A 22106-nucleotide genomic window follows, 5' to 3' on the forward strand; every position below is an offset into this window, starting at 1 on the left:
GAGGAGGAGGAGGAGGAGGAGGAGGAGGAGGAGGAGGAGGAGGAGGGAGGAGGCAGAAAACCACTCCTTCCTTCTGTGTGGGGCCTAAAAGATAGAGAACTCAGCTCTCCAGCTAATGGTGATATCCTCAAAGGACCAAACAGTCAAGTAGCCTATACATATACTATGAAAAGATTATGAAATCAGTCTTGGTATCCATCAAATGAATAAAGAAAATATAGTGTATCTACACAATGGAATATTATACATCTATAAAGAATGAAATCTTGTTGGTAGTAAAAAAATAGACAGAATGTTAAACAAAATAATTCAGACCCCAAAAAGATAAAATAACATGTTTTCTCTCATGTGTGGAATCAATATTTTTAATAAAGGCATGAAATTGGATGGAGGGCTATTTGAGAAGAGAAAGAGGATCAATAGGATGGAGAAAGAAGGACAAGATAGAATAAGGAGGAGATGAACATCATCAAAATATGTATTCTGTCCATGGAAGAAATGTTGTAACAAAACCTACTACCTTGTATAATTCATATATCATAATTTAAAAAATGATTTCTGGTACAACAGCAGCTCTGTTGACAACAAGCATCATAAAGCATATTTAGGTAGAAAAAGGAGAGACCTTGTGCTAATCTTGTCATGGTTTCTACTGTCTGCTGCTGTAATTCTACTGAACAGGCACTGGGTAGTCACTATTATTCAGAGTTTCTTGCAACATATAGCAAGCATAATTCTCAGCATTATATTGTGTATGAGGCAAGGTTCATATGTATATCTGCCAATCTAGAACTCCCAATGTAGCCAAAATGACCTTGAACTTCTGACCTGGAACATGTACTACCACACCTGGTATGTCATGCTGGGATAGATCTCAGGGCTTTACGCATGCTAGGCAGGCACTGTATCAGGGGAGTCCTAGCCTGAGCCATCACTAATATCTTAACAGAATTTTAATTTTCCTCAAGCAACTTGGGACCTCAGAGAAAGCTAGATTCCTCTTCAACTGAAGACAAGAATCATAATTAAGCTAAGCCATCATTGGCATTCCGGTCCATCTCAGTGCCTACTAGAGGGAAAAGCATGTAACGTTAATCAAGCTAAAATCACATGGAAACAACAGCATCTCTAGGTTTTCAAAGATCTGGTAAGCCATGCACATAGTTCTTCAGTATTTCTCAATGTATGTTCTAAGATCATATTTTTATTGAACATTTAAAAACACAGTAAGTGATGCCTATCGTTAACCTTCAGTGTCACCTTGAAGTTAGGTGCTGTATGGGTACTCTTGATAAAATTAACTATGATTAATTAAAGTGGGCAGGGCAGGCAAGGTGTAGTGGCCTATGCTAATAGACCAAATGCTCAGGTGGTTGAGGCAAGATCTCAAGTTCAAGCCCAACCTGGACTACATAGGGAGATCTTTTCTTCAAAATCAATATTAAGATTTAGAACTTAATTAGTTTTATATGCTGTATGTACAATATAATTTGTATGATACTCTGTGTGTGTGTGTGTGTGTGTGTGTGTGTGTAAACTACATATTACAAAACATTACAAACATTAAAAACAAAGTTAAGGACCTAGAGCAGTGGTTCTCAACCTGTAGGTCATGTCTCCTTTGGGGGATCCAATGACCCTTTCACAGGGGACACCTAAGGCCATGGGAAAACACAGATATTTATATTATATTTCATAACAGAAACAAAAGTACAGTTGTGAAGTAACAACAAAAATAATTTTATGGTTGGGGTCACCACAGCAGGAACTGTTCTAAAGGGTCTCAGCATTAGGAAGGTTGAGATCCATTGGCCTAGAGAGCAATTTCAGTGGTTAAGAAGGATAGCGGCACAGTCATGTATATTGAAGTTCAGATTCCCAACACCCACGTAAGGAATGGGATGTGCATGTAAGCATCTGTCACCCCAGCTCCAAGGTGGGTGGAGATGAGAAAACTAACGGTGCTTGCTGGCTTCTAGCCTAGTCACGAAAAAGTAAAACAAGGGAGAGACCGTGTCTCAAAGGAATAGGTGAGACATGATAGAGGAGATATGATATATGGTATCCCCTTCTGTTCTCTTTCTGCAGTCAAAGGGACAAGCACCCCTACACACACACACACACACACACACACACACACACACACACACACACACCACTCATTCATACAGAAACACATGCACAAATAAAAGAATAAATGGAAACAATAAAGTAGATACCATAGAATATAAAGTACACTTGTTTGCATCCATTTCTCCCTCAGTCATTCAATATGAAATTTCTAAACATCTACCTATGAAGCTGGATCACTGGGGCATGGCCTCCTATAGCAAGGATATAGGAGGCTGGTGGTTACAATCACACCATTAAACATGTCACGTGGTGCACATATGTTATCACTATGGTGACTCTCAGATTCAGCCAGAGATTGCAGGGCATTATTTTTTTCATCTTCTTTTGCACTGGGTAACACATTTATTTTGGGGGATGCTCAGCTCTGAGCGCTTGACTCTCGTCATGGAATATTTTGTGTGTGAATGTTTTCATAGGGCTTAATCGTTTCTTGACTCAATATTGACAAAACAACACATCCTTCAGGACAGTTGGCTACCAGCAGGTCTCGGAGAGAATTAAAACATAAGCTAGCACGGAGTTTTAGGCAGGAGGCATTTATGCCAGAAGAAGTAAATAATTAGAATCAAGACCATCCATAATTTATTAAAGTGTATGCAAAAAGGGTACTTTGCTCAATAAGATCTCTCCAAATTTACCTTGTTGACATTAAATAAACATGGAAAGTTTTTCACTGAAACCAAATAGTCTTGTCTGTTGTATACATTCCTAACACGTATGGCTGAGTATGATTGGGTGAGTGTGTATGCACCATGCATTTGGAGACAGGAGACTGACCTCGGCTGGTTTCCCCCATCACTGTGCCTCTTTAGTTTTTGAGTCAGCATCTCTCACAGAAGCTGGAGAGCTTTGATTTGTGTTCCACACTCTGGTCAGGGATCTGCTAGCCTCTACCCCTAGCCCCCGTGGGAAAGCACACAAATATGCACCTGGTGTTTTACGTGGGCTCCGGGGATCAAACTGAGTTATGCCTGTGTAGCAAAACACTTTACAGACTGAGACCTCTCCCAGCCCCCAAATCTTGGTAGGTTTTAAACATTCACTCCAATTTATAAGTAGCTGAGAGTTTAAAGTCAAACAATACATCATCTCTTTTACTGTTGGCATATGAAGGAAAATAGAAGACTTGAGCTGTCTATGTAGGCAGAATTGGAGAACAATACACAGAAGTTAATTCAAACCATAAATAATTTACTTAAAAAAACTCAAGACTTGGATTTGATTTACATGCTCATAAAACTGCCGAATATCAATATTTTCTTTTCTTCCTCCAAACTGGTTGCTCTCTTAAGCCATTCAGTGTTAACAGTGGTCACATAAAATGGCTGTATCCATGATTTAATGGGGGACATAGAGTAATATCCTACCCTTAACAGCCCACGGGAGGAGATACGCTATATCTCTGAATCCAGCTCCTTGCCTGGTGGGGCTTATGGCCTCTGTATTAGACACCGTTCCCTCTGGCATGCTCTTTGGACAACTGTTTGCTTTACCTGAAAATTAAACAATATTTCTGTGGCTGCTGACACAGAGGTGGAATCACCAGAAGGACTCAGGGGTTCTCTGTGGAAGGGAGGTACAGATGCTTCCCTCTTCAAGGTCAATAAAGATGGCTTCTTAGGGTTCTTGCTGTGCTCATGCCTACCCCTCCCAGGTGCCCTGACAGAGCCAGTGCTGGGATGTGTGGTACCTTCAGTCCCAAATAGGCTCACATGATGATACCCAGGACATGCCCCTACCCATGAGGCTCTCAGACTCTGCCCTCAGCTCTTTGGTAGCAGAAAAATCACATACTGCCGTGCCCAGCTAATGAGAACAAATCACTACCAGGGGTACCTGCCAGCTTCTCTCGGAAGAAAGGCAGAGCAGCAGATGGCCTGGGCCAGAGGGACCTGAGGTGCTCTGAGTGGAGCTGACAGCACTTCTGCTGCTGGCTTGAGGGACAACCTTGCCCAGACTTTCTGTGGAGACCTCCCAGCTCTGGGCCTAGGAGACAACGCAGACCTTCCCCTTTCCTCTTCAGTGGGAATTCTGTCAGAAAACTGATATTTCCACCCACGGGATGCCTTAGCGCAAGGCTTGCTGCAGTCTCCACCTCCTCAGCGGAGCTGCTGTTAGGCTCACTCCCACAGCTGGCTGGTTGTTTGTTTTTAGGCTAGTGGTCCTTTTTCCTCTAGGCACTTCCCTTCCAGAGACACAGAGAGAAGGTAAGATTGCTGACCTTTCTGTTATTTGAGTCCAAAAGAACCCTCTCCAGGGCTAGACCAAGCTAGGGAATTTTCAGCCATTTCTTACCTAGCTGACTAGCTCACAGGGATCCCCTGGGGTGCAGGGCTTAAAGCTGCAGACTTAGAGGGGAATGAAAAGTCACTGAGCCTAACCAGCAGTCCCCTGTTGACTACTGCCTGTTGTTCCCTGGCTCTGATGGGAGACTTCATCTTACAAAGCAAATCTTACTTCAGCAAAGTCACTACCATCCAGTTGAAAGCAAGTGTGTTTTTGAAAATGCACTTTGGAGGGGTTCCCTGTCCTCTAGAACACTGATGACCATGAAGAGGCAAGAAGGAGATGAGAAGGAGAATATCTGCATATGGTCCCTAGGCTGTGGAGATGACCCAGTCTGTAAGTGTCTGTCTTGTAAAGATGAAGACCTGAGTTCCACCCTCAGACCATGCTTATTAAAAAAAAAAAAAAAAAAAGCCAGGCATGGGGCTAGGGATATGACACGGATATTGAAGTGAAGAAAAAATAAAAGTATGCAGATGTGAGGAACAAGTGTGGATACCCAGAAGCCCATGCAAACGACAGGTGGGCATGGTAGCCCACTGGTGATCCCAGACTCATTCGCTGGAGAGAAGGGATCCCCACAGCCAGCTGGCTAAGGAGACCAGACATACTGACTTAGAGACTCTTATTCGATGATTAAGGAGGATGAACAACTGAGGATGACTCCAATGTCAACCTTGGGCTCGTGCATGTATTCATACGCATATGTGCTACACCTATGAACATCTCTCATATGTATGTACATAACTCTCATATGATATATAGATATAGATATAGATCTCACATCACAGAGAGAGACACACTAAAAACAGAGAGAAGAAGCCAAGTATGCTGGCACATGTAAGCTCAGCCATGGGGAGGTAGAGATAGGCTTATCCCTGGGGCTATCTGGCAAGCTAGCCTAGCCTACTTGGGGAGTTCTCGGCAGTGAACTATCTCAACAGACAAACAAACAACAACAACAACAACAACAACAACAACAACAAAACAATGTGGAAAACATCCGAGGAATGGCATGTGAGGTTGTGCTTTCACTTCTACACACATGAGCACACACACATACACATACATGCACGCACCCACCACATGTGTACACACACGCACATACACTTAGGTCCACAGAAGCTTGTGCGTCTGTCATAAACTAATGTGCGGTGAATGGGGAAGGCAGTGGATTTCTTCACTCATAAAATGTGGAAACCATCTATTAGTCGTGAGAAAAGTGCGAGGTGACTATGAAGTCAGAGAAGCCACCTAGGCAGGGCCAAATGTAGTCATTCCATCAATGGTAAATGGCAGTCAGGAGGGGAAGCTCAGGGGGCAGACCTCTTGTGTCATATCAGAGTGAAGAAAATGAATTTTATCTGTAAAAGCACGAGGGGTGTGTGTGTGTGCTCATGACCTGAATGCATAAGCCAATCACAAAGCACTCTCTTCCCTTTGTTTCTGAGGGTGGAATTTTGAGACAGGGTCTCATGTAGCCAAGCTGACCTCACAGTCTCTATGTAGCCAGAGATGACCCTGATTCTGGGGCATCGAGATTCAGGTGCGTGCACCAAGATGATGTTCTGGGGATAGAACTTTGTGCATGCTATGAATGCACTCTACCCCATGAGAATCAGCCTTAGCTAACATTCAGTTATTTTGTGGAAGAGTATCAGGTAAAATCAGAGGGCTCCACGCTCGCTATACTCCAAGACAGAGCAGCTGTGGCAATGTTTGAATCCTGAGTCTTCCCTAGCCAGAGTCCATATGGCCTCTTCAAATTCAATTTGGTCTTTAAGTATGTCTACTTATTTCGTTCGTAGTATTTATTCTTTGGATCGTGTTTAGGGTTGGTGCATAATAAATGCCTGTTTACCTCCTCTGAGGAGATAACGGAAGGCATTAGTCTAAATGCATATGTGGGATTGCAAGAAAACAATTTGGAAATTAATTTCCTGCTGTTCCCTCTCTATCCATTCATTTAGTCATTTAACAAACATGCATTAAACACTTCATGTGGGCTGAGAATTATACCGAGCCTTGGAGTAATAATGGCAAACAGGATGGAAGCGTTGGCCAGAGGAGTCAGGCATGTGCTCAACTGAGTGCCAAAGGCTGTGAAAACCAGGAGCAGGATGTAGTCCTCTTGCATTACCAAGACTGTGACCTTAAAGATGATGTGAGATGTGCCTGAAGGATACCCACGTCCAAACCAGGTACACAGCACCCAGATCAGAGAGAGAGTGAAAATTTTCTCTTTTAAAGACAGTAGTATCTCATGTAGCTCAGGTTGGCCTGGATCTTAGGATATAGCCAAAGATAACCTTAAACTCTTAATCCTCCTGATTCTACCCCTTAAGCACTGAGATTACAGGTATGGTCACAATAATTCTAGGTCTGTAACTTTCTATTAACACAGAAATAACGTCAAACTTTCTGTGGGGGCACATCACTGTATTCAGGCTTGTGCCCTGTGTGTTATCAGCTTATGCACACTTGGTAAAAGCATTACATGGCCATAGCACTCAGATACCCTCCCTGCCGCAGTTCTTAACCTTGCATGAACATTATAGCTCTCAGAGGACCCTAAAAACATGAGTGCTCAGGCTCCATGCCAGAGTAGAGTTGAACCAGATCTGAAATAGGATATTACAGCCAGCAGCATATTTAAATATTCCCTATGTAGGGGGCTGGACAGATGACTCTGTGAGTAAGCACTTGTCACGCAAGCAGGAAGACCTGGGTTTGAGTCCCAGCACCGACCTAAAAGAGAGAGTGTGATACCTGTCTGTACCCTCCATCCTGGGGAGGCAAGGGCTTGTTAACCAACGGAACATAATCTGTGAGCTCAGGATTCAGAGAGAGACTTGGTCTAAAAAACAAGGTAGAAGTCAATTGGCAAAGACAGTGGCATCATCTCTGGTCTCTCCCCGTCTCTTAGTCTCTCTCTCTCTCACCACACACACACACACACACACACACACACACACACACACACACNCACACACACACACACACACACACACACACACACACACACGCACACGCACACATACACACACACACACACACAACACACACAATTTCTCTTTTCTGCTGCTCTGCCTCACTGCTTCTATCCACTGCTGACTACCATCTACTCCTGAAGTTCCCACTGCACCAGCAGCTTCTCTAACCCAGACTCCATGACCCTCTCATGTCCTCGCTTCTGCTTGTCTAACGTTTCTATGAGATCACAGAGCCCATACAAGGGAGATGGCACTCAGTACAGGTTGGTCAGACACTGCTGAATCCATCCGGAGACCATGCAGAATCAGTTCAAGGGATGCTGTCAGGGTTGTTTTATACACACACTGTATACGGAACAGTTGGCTGGTAGGAATTGTAGCTAAGGCAATACCATGAACAAATAGTAATTCACCACTCAATAGTAGCCTTCCTGTCAACTAGTTAGACTGTGAGAGTACAGAAACAACCTTGATAACTTCCAAACTCCCATAAAGCAATGGGGGTAATCCTTGGTGTGGTCTTTCTATTCTAAGGCAAAAAAGCAAGAGAAGTGAAGTGTGCATGTGTGTGTGTGTGTGTGTGTGTGTGTGTGTGTGTGTGTATCTATCAAGCCATGGTATGTAGCTGTATGTATCTATGCATATGTGTGGGGGGGCTATAGGTATTTATATATGCATGTGGAAGGTACATGTATATGTGTGTGGTATATGCATCCATCTACATATGTGCGTGGAGGCAATGCACATGCGTGTATGCACCTCCCAAGCGAGGGTACATTAGACTATGTATCCTTTTACGCATATGTGTGTATCCATCTATGCACAATATCTGCCTATTTCTAATAAAGATGTTCTTTTAGTAAAAGCATAGAGAGAATTTTAGATTCCCCAGTGTTTGCTCAAACCTCAGCATGCTTTCCATTACCCAGAAAACAAGCGCGAGGGCAAAAAAGGACTGAGGGTGCTTTAAATTCATGCCTTACCTTTGAGTATGTTTTATGCAACTTACTAGCAAGGAAATAACTTACATGAGGCCTTACCTTGTTAGCTGGACTAATTAGTATAGCAAACCTTGGAAAGATTTTCCACTTTGCATTATTACTACGTGGAACTGCCCCTTCGAGAGCATCCTCTTACAAAGCTTGGAAACAGAAAGTCTACCCTGTGCAATTAGTTACAGAACAACAGGAATGTGTAATCAGAGGCCGGTATTCAGGAACACAAAACATTTGTGTTGCTCAGAGGTGGCTCTTTGTTGTAAATCGCCTTGCTGGCAACTGTTAATTCCTGCAATTAGGAACAGAGGGACTCTCTCTTCAAAAACCCTGCTGTCAGTGGAACCACAGAAAATGACTGTGAAGGAGAAAAGCTTAGCTTGTCTGAGATACTCTGGAGAAACCCACACAGCACAGGCATGCAGAACACAGGGGAAGCGGATGGCTCTTTTTGTATGCATTTTTGTGTGCACTTGCGTATGTATGAGCTTGTATGTTTGTGAGCATGCTGAGGCCAGATGTAGACACGAGGTGTTTTCCTCAGTCCGTGCTCCAACTTAACCTGGGTTGGGGTTTCTCACTGACCCTGGAGCTCATGCATTCAGCTGAACTGCCAACTAGTGAGCCTCGATTGAGGTTTCTCCCATCTCTGCCTCAATACCACAGGGATTAGAGATGTGTACCACTATAGCTAGCTTATGACAAGGGTTCTGGGGATCTGAACGTAGGACTTCATGTTTGCACCATACAGACTGTGCCAGCTCCGTGGCCTAGACTCTGGTTTCTATAGAGAAATGCTGTGAGCTTGTGCCGGATGAAGAGCGACCCTAGGGAGGACCACGGTCAGGACAAAGCTCGGGGATTTGAGCCCATGGATTTGACTTCTGAGTACAGGTCATGTCTCCCTGGCAATTTCTGTGCAAGAGGTGAAAGTGCAACTTGGCTCATCAATGCTCTTAACCCAGGGGGATTACCGGTCCCTTTAAATAGCCTAGATCTATTAGGTCTTGCTTGCCCTAGACTTTGACTGGACCAAAGGCCTGGGCAACAGGGCTGAAGAAAGCTGAACTGGCCTCATCAGTCCTGAGTCTGTGTACTAGCTTTTATGTCAACAAGCTTCCTAACTGCTTCCCTCTTCCCTCTTCCCTCTTCCCTCTTCCCTCTTCCCTCCTCTCTCTCTCTCTCTCTCTCTCTCTCTCTCTCTCTCTCTGTATATATATATGACTGTGTCTGTGTTTATGTCCATGGGTGCAAGCAGAAGTCAGACGTTAACCTTAGGTGACATTCCTGAAGTACTATCTATGTTAAGTTTTTATAAGCTGGGACATGTCTGCCACCACGCTCGGTATATTACATGAGCTCCAAGACTCAAACCCAGGTCCTTTGACATATTCTGTCCACTGAGCTGTCTTTGCAGCCCCATTCTGGAGTTTCTGAATCCTGACAGGGCAGAGGGTCACAAGCATCATTTGATTGAGTCAGCAATACGCATGGCTCGAAATACTAAACAAGAGAAAGGCTGACTACCAGGCAGCTTTACAGGGATATCTGGAGACTTCTCCAACAGCATGTAAGTCCTGAGGGCCAGGGCCAGAGTGGCCAGTGTTATAAGACCAAGACTGCAATAGCGGTGTGCACAGACAGCAGTGAGGGAGCCTGCTAATTCGCAACGTGCTGGATTCACCCTGGGTGATACCAGGATTCTATGGATTATGTATGAGGCCGGAGAGTCTATGTTCATCACAAGTTCCCAGAGGTGGCTGAGGTTGTGGGGCTAGACAACATAGCCTTCACAACCACAAGGGTGGGTCTGAAACTGTGGACCAGTTAGCACAGGTTCCATTCCCCAACATTACATAATCCAGGATTATGGCACATTGACTGTAATCCCAGCACATGGGCGTTAGAAGAATACAGAGCCTTGACTACATAGCAAGCTCTACGCAAGTCTGTGCAAAACCACCGGTGTGGAAAAACCCTAGCCTAGAAGAAGCGTTAAGGTAGGATATCCCAGCCTAGGAGAAGTGCGAGTGTGGGACTATCCCAGCCTATGTGAAGAACTGGTATAGGATCCCAGCCTATGTGAAGAACTGGTATAGGATATCCCAGAGTAGAGGAAACACAGGTGTGGGATAACCCAGCCTGGTGGAAACACTGGTGGTAAAAAAAACAAAACAGCCAAAACACTCATCCTCAGAAGGTAGAGATTATACCTGTCCCTGTCTAAAGGAACCAAAAGAGGACTACGGTGGTAGAATGGGCTACACCCGGGATTCTAACTTGAGTACTCTGTGGTTCAAGCCATCAACTTCTTGTACAGCATCAAAGGTGAGAGGATGGAAGGGATGGAGACGGTAAGAGTACCAAAGAGCTCACTGGAAAACAGCTATCTAGCTAGTAGCAAGGGTTAAAAAAAAAGGGAAGTTATATATTGGTCATCCCACAAATAAAATAATAGAACAAGACAGCATGAGATTTTCTAAAATCTGTTCAGCTACACTCTACTAATCCCCCAACAGAATCTCATAGAATGTGTGAGAGTTTTAACACACTGGGCTGATGTGTAAAAAAGACATTCATTTAAATAATGGCTCCCATCATAGTAGAGTCCCTGAGGGGACTCCATGTGGCCAATGGTCCACAAGGAGCATGTGACAAGAAGCAGCAGTGTGACTGGCCCCTATGCCTAACAGTGTAAAGAGGTGCTGAGGAGGATGAGAGCTCGGAGCAGGCTTCAGTTCCGGCCTCACCCCTAACCCCAACCCAGACACTCTCTAAACGCCCACCATTTCTGTCCTCACCTCGCCGTCATTATCCGATATTTACTGTTTACTCACTCGTGCAGCTCTGTCTTCTTCTATTGCACTCACATTTTCTTCCTGATTTCCCTTTTACTTTTCGGCTTGTTCTCAATGTGCTGATTTCCCCCTCAGGCTGCCAACCGTGAACGATGTCCCCTCCCACTCTATCAACAATTCACTTCTCTGAGAACTCATCCAACTGTGCACAAAGTATGACCGCGTGTGGCTCTTTCTCACTCAGGGCCAAGGATCACGCTTCTTGGACAGAAGGAACTGCTCAAACAGTGAATCATATTCTAAGTGTGTGCAAGGATGGAAGACAATTACCCAAAGGGACCACAGATGCCCTATGAAAATTATGGAGAAAGGGCAGGGAAGGGGAAGAGAAAAAGAGGGAGGGGGCAGGAAGAAGGAAAGGACAGAGAAGGAAAGGCAGCAGAGAGAAGGTAGGGGGAGAGAGAAAAGAGGAGATATACATAGAGGGACATTTATACAGGAGAGAGAGAGAGAGAGAGAGATGAAACTCAGAGAGAGGGATGAAGGGAAGGAGGGGGGAGAAGAGATACAGAGACAGAAAAAAGAGGAGGGAGACAGAGGAGAGAAAGGAGAAAGGGGAAAGAGAGCAGAGAGGAAAGAGGTGGGAAGGAAGGGAGGGGGCGAGATAAAAGAAATACGTAGAGGGTGCATTTATGGCGGAGGGGAGGCTACAAAACTAATATTTCTCAGTAGACATCTGTTTACACCATCCTGCTGTTGGGGGAAATCGTTACCATCCTGTGGAGCATGCATTCACATGCCCTTGAACCTGATCAAGATCCTAGCCAAGCCCAGCCTCTCCTCCGCCCCCTTCCTCAGGCTTACCTCATCAAGACATCTCTCATACTGTTCTCTCTGATTCTCATTTTCCAGTGCCAGTGCTGAGTTCTCCGCCTGCAGTAAGAGACAGGAATAACACCCATAAATCAATGAAACGTTGTGTTATGTGACAACTCATTCAATATGGTTGCTAAATATACCTCCCCAGGACCCCGGGTAATCTCTTCGAAGTACCTTTGACAGCTTTGCTCTAAGTACTATTAGAAGAATCAGAGGGATGACTCCTGTCTTACAGACTCGCTCGCAAGCATACATTATGATTCTAAGAAATAGGAACTTGATATTCTGAACAAGTAGAAAATCAAATCATGCTCTATGCATGACTGTCCCCCAGAAGAATGCTAGTATTTATCTTGGGCTATGAAAATGTAAGAAACGCCTAAATCTACTACATTAAGACTTGGCATAGTCTCGAAGCCTAATACTTAGCGAGGCCACAAAAATGAATCTCAGGCAAAGCTTTCAACTTGAAAGACGAAGTCCAGGTGTTACTCTGAGAGCCAGCCAAAGACTTGAACACACACCTTGAATGAGAGCCTATGGATCTCTCTCTCTACCTTGTCTCCTCTAATTAGAGCGCTCATGCTCCTCAGAGCAGTGGGCATGGCAGTGTTGACATGCCATCAGTTTCTTTCACTGCTGTAATAGAACAAGTCAACAAACTTCAGGGAGAAAAGGTGTGTGTGTGTGTGTGTGTGTTTCTTGTTCATAGTTCAGGTAAAGCTTATTGTGCTGGGGATGTTAAGGTAGCAAGGCAGCACCATGCTGGGATTTTTACGTGGGTGGGTTATGGGGATTGAACTCAGGCCCTTATGTTTGCACAAAACCCCACTATACTGACTGAGCTGTCTCCTCAGCCCTGGAAGGAGCATTCTTAATCAGTTTGCTGAGTGCAGTAGGCTTTGAGATGGTATACAGGTTAGTGTGTTTCCTTTATAGTCTCTGATTCAGGAAGGTTCTGTTTGGTAATATGTGTACACACGCACACACACACATATACACACACTCACAATTTCAAGAGCCATGTGGACTTCTCACATACTTTCCCTCACATCACAATAGTCAATGTTTACCCACATCTGCTCTATCACTCTCTTTCCTTCTCACTTCTTTCCTGCATCATCAGTGCAGATTTAAGACAAGACCGCATTTGTCCCTTGTGTGGGTTAGGATGCTCTTGTGCACAGCCATAGGCTGGTTATCAATTTCCTGAAATACATCTGTACGCTATGGTACTATGATCCACACTCCTTATTTCAGTTTCAGCCTTGGACTGATGATCCCCTTTAGAATGAGTTTTTCTAGTTCATAATCCTTGTTAAGACCTTGAACCCTCTGATCTGAATACCCCGTGTGTATGCTTGTGACTTCCTCCCCTCCCTTCTTCCTTCCTTTTCTCTTCCATTCAACTCCTCTCCCTCAATTCCTTACCTCTTTATCTCCTCCATTTTCCTCCTCACCTCTCTTCTTAGCCCCTTCCTTCCTCCTCGCTGTTTGCATTTCTCATCTCTAGCCCCAATTCCTCCAGTGAGAACTAGGCTCCTACAGCAGGAATTTACTGGCTTGTTCCCCCCCCCCCCACAGTGCACAGGAAACTGTTACACCAGGAAAATCCGTGCGAGGGAGAGGTGACAACATGTTCTTTTTCAGAGTGAGGGTATTAATCAAAAAATCTCTGTTCATAGGTGACCAGGTCAGTTCTCTGCTCTCCCATTCAGGGGCTGTTAGGCAACTCATTTGTTTCTGACAGTGTTCAAATTTAATTTCCTCTCTCTCTGACTTCATTTTATTGTCCTGAATATGTTAAATATTAGCATGATTACAGAAGTCAAAGCTACACTGAGAGGCATGCAGTGAGACTCCCTGCTTCAATACTCCCTTTCTGTCCAAAGCGTTTGTAGGCTTCTTAGCAGATTGCTCCCTCCAGTTTTTCTTTCTTCCAAAGTCTCTTGAAAGCAGCATCTTTACACATTTAGGCATGATTGTCCATATCAGTCTCACAGTGTATCAGATGCAATCCCTCACCTTACCTGCACACAAGATCCTCGGATGGACTGCCAGCTTGGCTGAGTGCTTGCCCATGTACCTTCACTTTTGTACCTTTGATTGAGTGCCTGTGCACCTTCACATGTGTGCCTTCGCGTGTGTGCCTTCGCGTGTGTGCCTTCGCGTGTGTGCCTTCGCCTGTGTGCCTACGCCTGTGTGCCTTCGCCTGTGTGCCTTTGCCTGTGTGCCTTCGCGTGTGTGCCTTCGTCTGTGTGTGCCTTCGCCTGTGTGCCTTCGCGTGTGTGCCTTCGCGTGTGTGCCTTCGCGTGTGTGCCTTCGCCTGTGTGCCTTCGCGTGTGTGCCTTCGCGTGTGTGCCTTCGCGTGTGTGCCTTCGCGTGTGTGCCTTCGCGTGTGTGCCTTCGCGTGTGTGCCTTCGCCTGTGCACCTTCACATGTGTGCCTTCACCTGTGTGCCTTCGCCTGTGTGTCTGTGCATCTGGAGGCTGGAGGCTGATGTCAGGCTAGCTTCTCAGTCATTGTCCACTTTCCTACTTTGAGATAGGGTCTATCAATAAATCTGCAGCTCATTAGTGCATCCAGGCTGGCTTGTCACCAAGCTACAGGATCCTTCTGTTCTTCCTTCCCAGGGCTGGGTACCCTGCAGGTAATCTGCAGCCATGTCAGAGGTTTCTTTGTGGGAGCTGGGACTCTGAATCAAGCCCTGTGATGCATGCTGGGTATTTTACTGACTGGGCCATTTCCCTTCCCTCACTCTGCCCTTGTTTCGGTCCTTTTTATTGGACAGTGGTTGGTGGAGATTGGTTCTATATTCCCCATTATCTCCAGAGCATTTGAATCCCCCTTCCCTCTTTCCCCTTTACAACATCTCTAAGCTGCACCCCCCTTTGCCTCACCTTCCCTCAACATGTCATCTTTCTGAGGAAACGGCATGGATCAGCTGTTTGTGCCCTACCTCTCAGCCAGCACAGTAACTCTGTTCACACTGTGCACAGTGCTGATACTGTAACTCTGGGGTTTCCCTTTCTGGATGTGGTTTTTCTCCCAGGCCTTCCTCTGCCACCATCCCTGGCAGGGGCTGTGACAGTGCTTCTGTGCAATACTAAAGGTCACCTTTCACTTACAGCAACTTGAAATTGAGTTGTATTGGTTTCCACAATGCGAATGGCATGGGAATCATATGATTTCATTTCTCTTTATTATTATTATTATTATTATTATTATTATTATTATTTAAATACTATTATTAGTAGTAATCATTTTGTTCTTGAAGATTTCAAATACAAAATTCTGTCTTCCTCCTCCTCCTTCTCCCCATGCCCTCTCTTTGGCAAGGATTGAACCATTGGTATTGAACCCAGAAAACCATTTTTACCAAGCAGCTAGGGAAATTTCTACTATCATTTTGATTATATCCACTCTGGTTCTCTCTCTTCAGTCCTTCTCTTATCCCCCCAGTGTATCTTCTCCCCAACTTCAAGTCTTTTTGATTACCTTCCTTGTCTAACTAGTATTGCAAATAGTGCATGGATAGTGTGTTCATCTCATTGGGCATGGGTAAGCTACCAGTAGCCATTCCCAACTACAGAAACACGACTCTTCCTCTGCAGACAACCACTAACTGCCTATATGAAAATGGAAGCTCTGCCCAGCTTGCTGCTCTTTCCCTGTGGCCCTGCTTCACTTCCGTTTTGTTGAACTCGCTTCAAGAACAGCGAATGCAATCACTCGGTTCTTGCCCCCAGCCCACCTAGGAGGATAGTCTAGTTTGATTCTGTTGTAGATGCTTAGGTACTGCTAGGGTGTTCAGACTTTATTTCACTTTGCGCCTTTATAGTTCTTTAAGGAACAAGTCTGGGAGAGATAACTTAGTCTATAAAGTGCTTGCTACATAAGCTCAAGGACCCAAGTTCAATCCTGAAAACAAATGTATGAAAGTTGAGCATGGTGGCATGCGTCTGTAATCCCAACCTACAGAGGCAGAGACAGGGCATCCTTAGTTAGAGCTTGCTCGCCAGCCCAGCCTACTCAGCCAGTTCCAAAGCAGACTTATGTGAGGCATGATACCTGAGGCTGACATGTGCAAAGGCATTTTCACACACAATGCATATACACACATACACACACATACACACAAAGGATACAAATCACTCAACTAAAACAACTTTATCTTCAAAGCTTAAGGTATCAGGAATTACAAGGGCAAGAGCTGGAGCTCTGATTCTGTAAGACGACTCTGTTCTTGGAAGAAAGGATGTTTGGGATAGAATCTGCTGACATAACTAAGGAGACTGGAAAAGAGTGTGGGGACAACTGTGGTGGCCAGTTTACACTGTTTCACTTTAGATATCTTGGGGGAAAGCGTGCCGGAAATAAAATGGGAAATGAGAATTTATATGGGCTGCCTGCATCTCACCTCTACCCACATCAGGTTGCAATAACACAATGATCGATCCATTCAGATAATTACCATCATTACAGTTTACGTTACCTGCCTCACATTTACTGTTCTGACAATCCATTACAGCCCAGAAAATTAAATACAGAGAGGGTGCGAGCAAACACAGTCACATTTATGGCCACAGCGCTCAGTTACAGAGACATGATTTAATTGATGTAATCCCACACAGCCCAAGAGACAGTGAAGATTTTAACAATTATACCCAGGATGCTAAAATGATCTTGAACTCATGATTCTCTTTAATCCATTCATATTTATTAGAGATTTGGGATTAACCCACTTCCAACAGGAGACAACATGTACAAAACCAGAAAATCCTCTAATTAAGTGTGATTTAAAGAAACAGTGGATATTTATATAGATGAGGTGGGAAAAGATAAAGAGAAAATAAGGGAAAATGTAGGCATCATTACTGAGAATTATAGAAATTAGAACATATCATGTTCCACTTTAAATATGCTATTAAGTCAAGATACCCAGAGGACTCAATTAGGACCTTCAAGTACATGTTGCTGGTGGATCTCTGTGTTCATCTGTATCTTTTATAGTGATCAAAACTTTTGCTAGATTTCATCCTTGACTCAGGATTTCCATTCAGGATAGTGTATTTATGAGTCCAAATATACCGATTTCTATAAGTTTGAGGTTTCATTTGTAAAATTTGTTTTTTTTTTTATTTTAATTTTAATTTTTAATGTGTGTGTGAATGTGTGTATCTACACATAAATTCAGGTATACAATGGAGGCCAGACATCCTAGAAGGTTAGATCCCTGGACATCCCCTGGAGCCAGAGCTATAGGCAACTGTGAGCTAACAGATGTGGGAGCTAGGACCCAAACTCAGGTCTTCTGTAATAGCAGCAAGTGCTCTTAACTACTGAAAACTCTCCAGCCTCGTTCTGGTTATTTTGTTTTGTTTTGTTTTGTTTTGTTTTGTTTTGTTTTGTTTTTGTTTTTGTTTTGTTTTGTTTTGTTTTCTAAGAGTTTAGGTCTTCCTTACAAACTTGTAGATGTGAAAAGGTTGGACACCTCTGTGCTTACTTTCAAAGGATTCACGATTGCATTTTTATTCAGATGCAAATGAACAGTGCCCTAAGCAGATATGCATATGAAGAGACAGGAAGTCAGTCTTTAATCATAGCATTTCAGATGCTAGGAACTGAGCTGTTTTGCTAAACTAAGGGGATCATTTGGGAGAGACAAAGTATTTCACTTCACCTTCAAATCCTATCAAGCCCTCTTTCTTATAAGCCTTAGGACTTTTTGTGATCACATTCCCACATCTTATAAAGGTGGAAGAGAAGAACTTTACAGAGGTCACAGTTCTCCCTAAACTGTAGAAAAACAGTCACCTATTGGGAGTCACCTGTCCAGCAGGTGCTGTCCCTGGGCCAGGTGCAGGCTCTTCTTTTCAATTAGATGCCAACAATTCAGGGACTGTAAATTTCTTTAAAAGCAATCAAACAAATAAGCATACCACACAACACAAGCTGTGAGTACATTTTATTCCTTGGTGAGTTCTCACAGATGTGTTAATAATTACATCTAATGGCTCAAAATGAAGCTGGAATAAGAGATGAATCCATGGAGATTTTGGGGTTACTCTGTTTCATTTGCTGATGTAGTGGCACGCATCTTTATATTCTTCTGCCATTTTATCTGTAAATTTACATTTTATGTATCCTTCTATAATGAGACACACTCACTAAGAAGTCCTTGGATGGGATTGACCAGATGGTTATACTGGTTAGTTATTATTGTCAGCTCAACACTAACTAAACTCACTGGGAAGAGCGTATCTCAGCTTAAGAATTTCCTGGATGCAATATGTGGGGCTATCTTTTTGGTTTGCTAATTAATGAAGGAGGTCCCATCATATTGTGGGCAGTACCAGGATCACCTGCCAGCATATCCTACACAGGTGATCCCAGGCTGTATAAGAAAGTTGGATGAGCAGGAGCTAGTGCGAGCAAGTCAGTGTGAAGCATTCTTTATGGTAACTGTTTCCAGCTCCTGACTTGAGTTATTACTGCCCTATCTTCTTTTCTTTCAATAATAGGTGGTTACCTATAACCTGAATTAAGCCTTTCCCTCTACCAAATTGCTTTTGGCCATGGTTTTTATAGAAGAAATGGAGCAGACTAGAATCATGGTTTAGTGAGTATAGGCACTTGTCACCAAGCCTGCTGAAATAAGTTTGATTCCTGGAACCAACATGATAAAGGGAGAGAAGCAGCTTAACAAAGTTATCTTCTAAATGCTACATTAATGCATGATGTGGCATGTTCTGCACCCATTCTTACACACATACATCTCATAGGAAGGAAGGAAGGAAGGAAAGAAGGAAGGAAGGAAGGAAGGAAGGAAGGAAGGAAGGAAAGAAGGAAGGAAACTTAAATCTAAGAAGCAGAAAGGAATACATGCTTTGTGCCTACTCCATTTCTCACTCATTAAAGGAAAAAAATGTCACAGAGCTCTACAGAGGCCCAGGGAATGTTCTGGAAGGGCATTGGTATACCTGAACAGACCAATTCCACTATAATAGAGTGTGTAGGTGCAAAAGAGAGACTTTTAGAGATGAAGGTAGATGAAGTCAGACATTGTTTAGGAATTTACTCTAGTACCAGACACACACACACACACACACACACACACACACACACACACACACATACACACTGGAAGGGACAATGAGGGAAATGAAAAATATGATTATAGTGTTCCTATTAAAGCTACAATAGTCCTGAAATCAAACAGCAGAGCTGAGGAGAGTAAAACAAGCAAGAGAGCTATCACAACAGATCCATCAGCACTTAAACAGTGCTTGGAGGAGCAGGGCTGAGAAACCAGAACAGCATGAAGTTGACTGAGTCTCATTGAAGGTGGCAAAATCCTTAGTAGAAATGTAGAGCAGAGGAAGAGTAAAGAGCTGTAGAATATTTTAAGGAAAAAAAAAGTATTGTTCTGTTTTTTACTATGTCCCTTCTTCCCAGTCTTATAGTGAAGAGGAAATCTCAACATATGTGGGTTGCCAGTGCTCACACAATGCCTGCAGATGCTTGCTCTGACATCAACACTTGGTCTTCTCAGTGTCTACATGTTATCATGAAATTTGTTTAGAGTTTCCCAAGGGTTCCTAATTTGAATGCTACTTCTTCTATTTAGTTCCCTAAATGTAATGGCTTAAGAATTTACAATCAAAACAGGAAGGATTAAGCTGCATAGCACTTGTGATTTCATTTGATTATATGGCCCAGTCCTTGCTTTCTCCCCTCAAGACAAATGGTCTTGCAAGAAGTATACAGTGAAGGTCACCAGGCTCAGCTCTCCATCTTGTCTGTCTCTAATAGGAGCAAGAGGCAGTAGCCAAGGTGTGCAGAGAAGAGCAGTACTTACCAACTTCGTGTAAGGACATTGTTCAACTGGGGGAATGCCATGGGGGGGGGGGAGTCCACATGTTTAGCCGAAATGAAGCCACCCCCCCCTTAAAAAATCCTCTGGATTGGCCTGTCTTTTGCCATCCCCCAATTTTTTCACTGGGATCAAAACAAAAACAAAAACAAAACAAAAAACAAAAAACAAAAACAAAGAAACAATCAAAAAACACCTAACTATGATACAGCCACAGCAGAGGAATTATCACACACCTCAAAATGAATCTTGGAAGAAGCAGTCATTAGTTCAGTTTTATGTATAGGAAACAGTAACAATAACCTCTGTCAGGTGTCGGGCCCACAACTGAGAATGTAGGTCTAGCTGCAGCCAGGGCCATGGGAACAGCTGTAACTAGGGGCCCCATGGACCTATGGGAAATAATGGTGGTGGTGATAACAATAGTGAACAAACACTAATGACATCTGTGTAATGCCTGCCATTCTCTGCTCAGCAGTAGTCAATATACTTTCTCAATTGACACTCTCAACAGTCTACAAGTGGGGTAACTGATGTCATCCCCATTTAAGACATGAGCAATCGGAGGCTCAGAAAGGTTCACTGGCTTTCTTTACACCACATAGTTCTAATGAAATTAGAACGACTCCACGTCAGACAGAGGACATCTCATCACCCTTTACTTTCCAATGTTGACTATGATGAGAGTATAGTGAAGCCTATTTTTGTCAGAACCCACACTTCGGGTTGAGATGTCTAAGAGCTAAACAGAGTGGGCGAAGCCTGTTTCTCCACACAGAACTTGCGGGCAGCAGGGATGGTTCTGTGAACCTTCTGGGAATGGGGAGACTTAATACCTCCTATAGCAGGCTTACCCCTCTCCTTCACGCTAGCTTTGAACACTTCTCTGGTGGCTTTGTGTGGCGAGTGGGAGGAATCTGGCAGGTGTTTTGGAACACTTTGGACCCTGAGATGATAGGGTTGAGGGTTGAGGGGAAGTGTAACAGGATTCCCCACTGAGAGTTAGAGTAAAGGAGAACAAATGCTGCAGTGTATTTGCATAGCTCTGTGTAGGTGCAACAGCAAACAAGTAGGTGTTGTTTGATAACTGGCAGCCATCAATCATATTAATGATTCATCATTTTGAATTACACACAATTTGCCAAGATTATACTGAATCAAGATGCATACCATGTACTTATCTAGTAATGTTTACTGAGGAATTATATACAAATGATGTTTCAGTTAAGAACAGTTTGCTAAGAGAACAAGCTTTTCAGTGGCATATTAGTGGTTTAAACATTTTCCATGTTTGATGTGTGGGATAAAGTATCCAGGAATACATGGTTACAACTCAGCTATTGATGATTGTGTGCCATTGCCCAAGTCACTTAACTGTGTTTTGGCTTTAGTTTTTTTTCTTATAATTGTTTTTTTTTTCTTTCTCCATTTCTTTCTTTCTTTTATTTACATTTTAGAAGACTCAAAGACATACATGAATTCTGTATGTAATTTTCAGCTACCTCTAGAAAAATGTAGCTCTGAACCTATGCTATATGCTGATAGTCCTTCCTAATTCAGTCTCCTAAATGTCTATGTACATTCACTCTTCTCCAGATGCTGCCAGCCTGGAATAATGCTGGAGTTGTATAGTTATGAGCATGAGGTCAGAGGAAGGAACAAGTCTGAAGTGCTGATGGTCTACTTAACATCATGGGGATATACTCATTAGGGGGATTAATGCCTGGGAGAGCCTCGAAGTCTGACTACAGATCCTATATCTGTACTTTGACCAGTTCCATGGCTGCATCTCATGCTCCCCGTAGACTTGGAAGACATTTTTTTAGCCAGATTAGTAGCTACCCCAATGGCTGTAAGCTGGGAGGTGTTAGATAGATAAGAAATCTTGCCTAGCTTACAGATGGTAAAGGTGACTGTGACCCAAAAGACTCCTAGTCCATATAAAAGGGAAAATGTTACAGTGAAGTTAGTTCTGGTAGATAAGATACTTGTCTGTTATTGGCTAAGTATTAGTATCAGACATATAAGGAAGAATAGAACACTCCACAACTAGCACAAGGCAAGGCCTGGGCCAAGTAGTGGGAGTGGGTGGGTAGGGGAACAGAGGTGGGGGGAGGGGTATGGGAAACTTTCGGGATAGCATTTG

General features: G+C 43.6%; 1 protein-coding gene across 1 annotated transcript in view; it reads right to left on the reverse strand.

Moving 5' to 3' along the window:
- Positions 1 to 22106, reverse strand: part of Nckap5 (NCK associated protein 5) — an 809936-nt gene that overhangs the window by 199726 nt on the left and 588104 nt on the right. The window contains exon 8 of the mRNA XM_021198000.2: positions 12070 to 12138. Within this exon, the coding sequence (XP_021053659.1) occupies positions 12070 to 12138 (69 nt within the window). The remainder of the gene's footprint in view (positions 1 to 12069; positions 12139 to 22106) is intronic.

This window comes from Mus pahari, chromosome 5, assembly GCF_900095145.1.
Source record: "Mus pahari chromosome 5, PAHARI_EIJ_v1.1, whole genome shotgun sequence".
Lineage (NCBI taxonomy): Eukaryota > Metazoa > Chordata > Mammalia > Rodentia > Muridae > Mus > Mus pahari.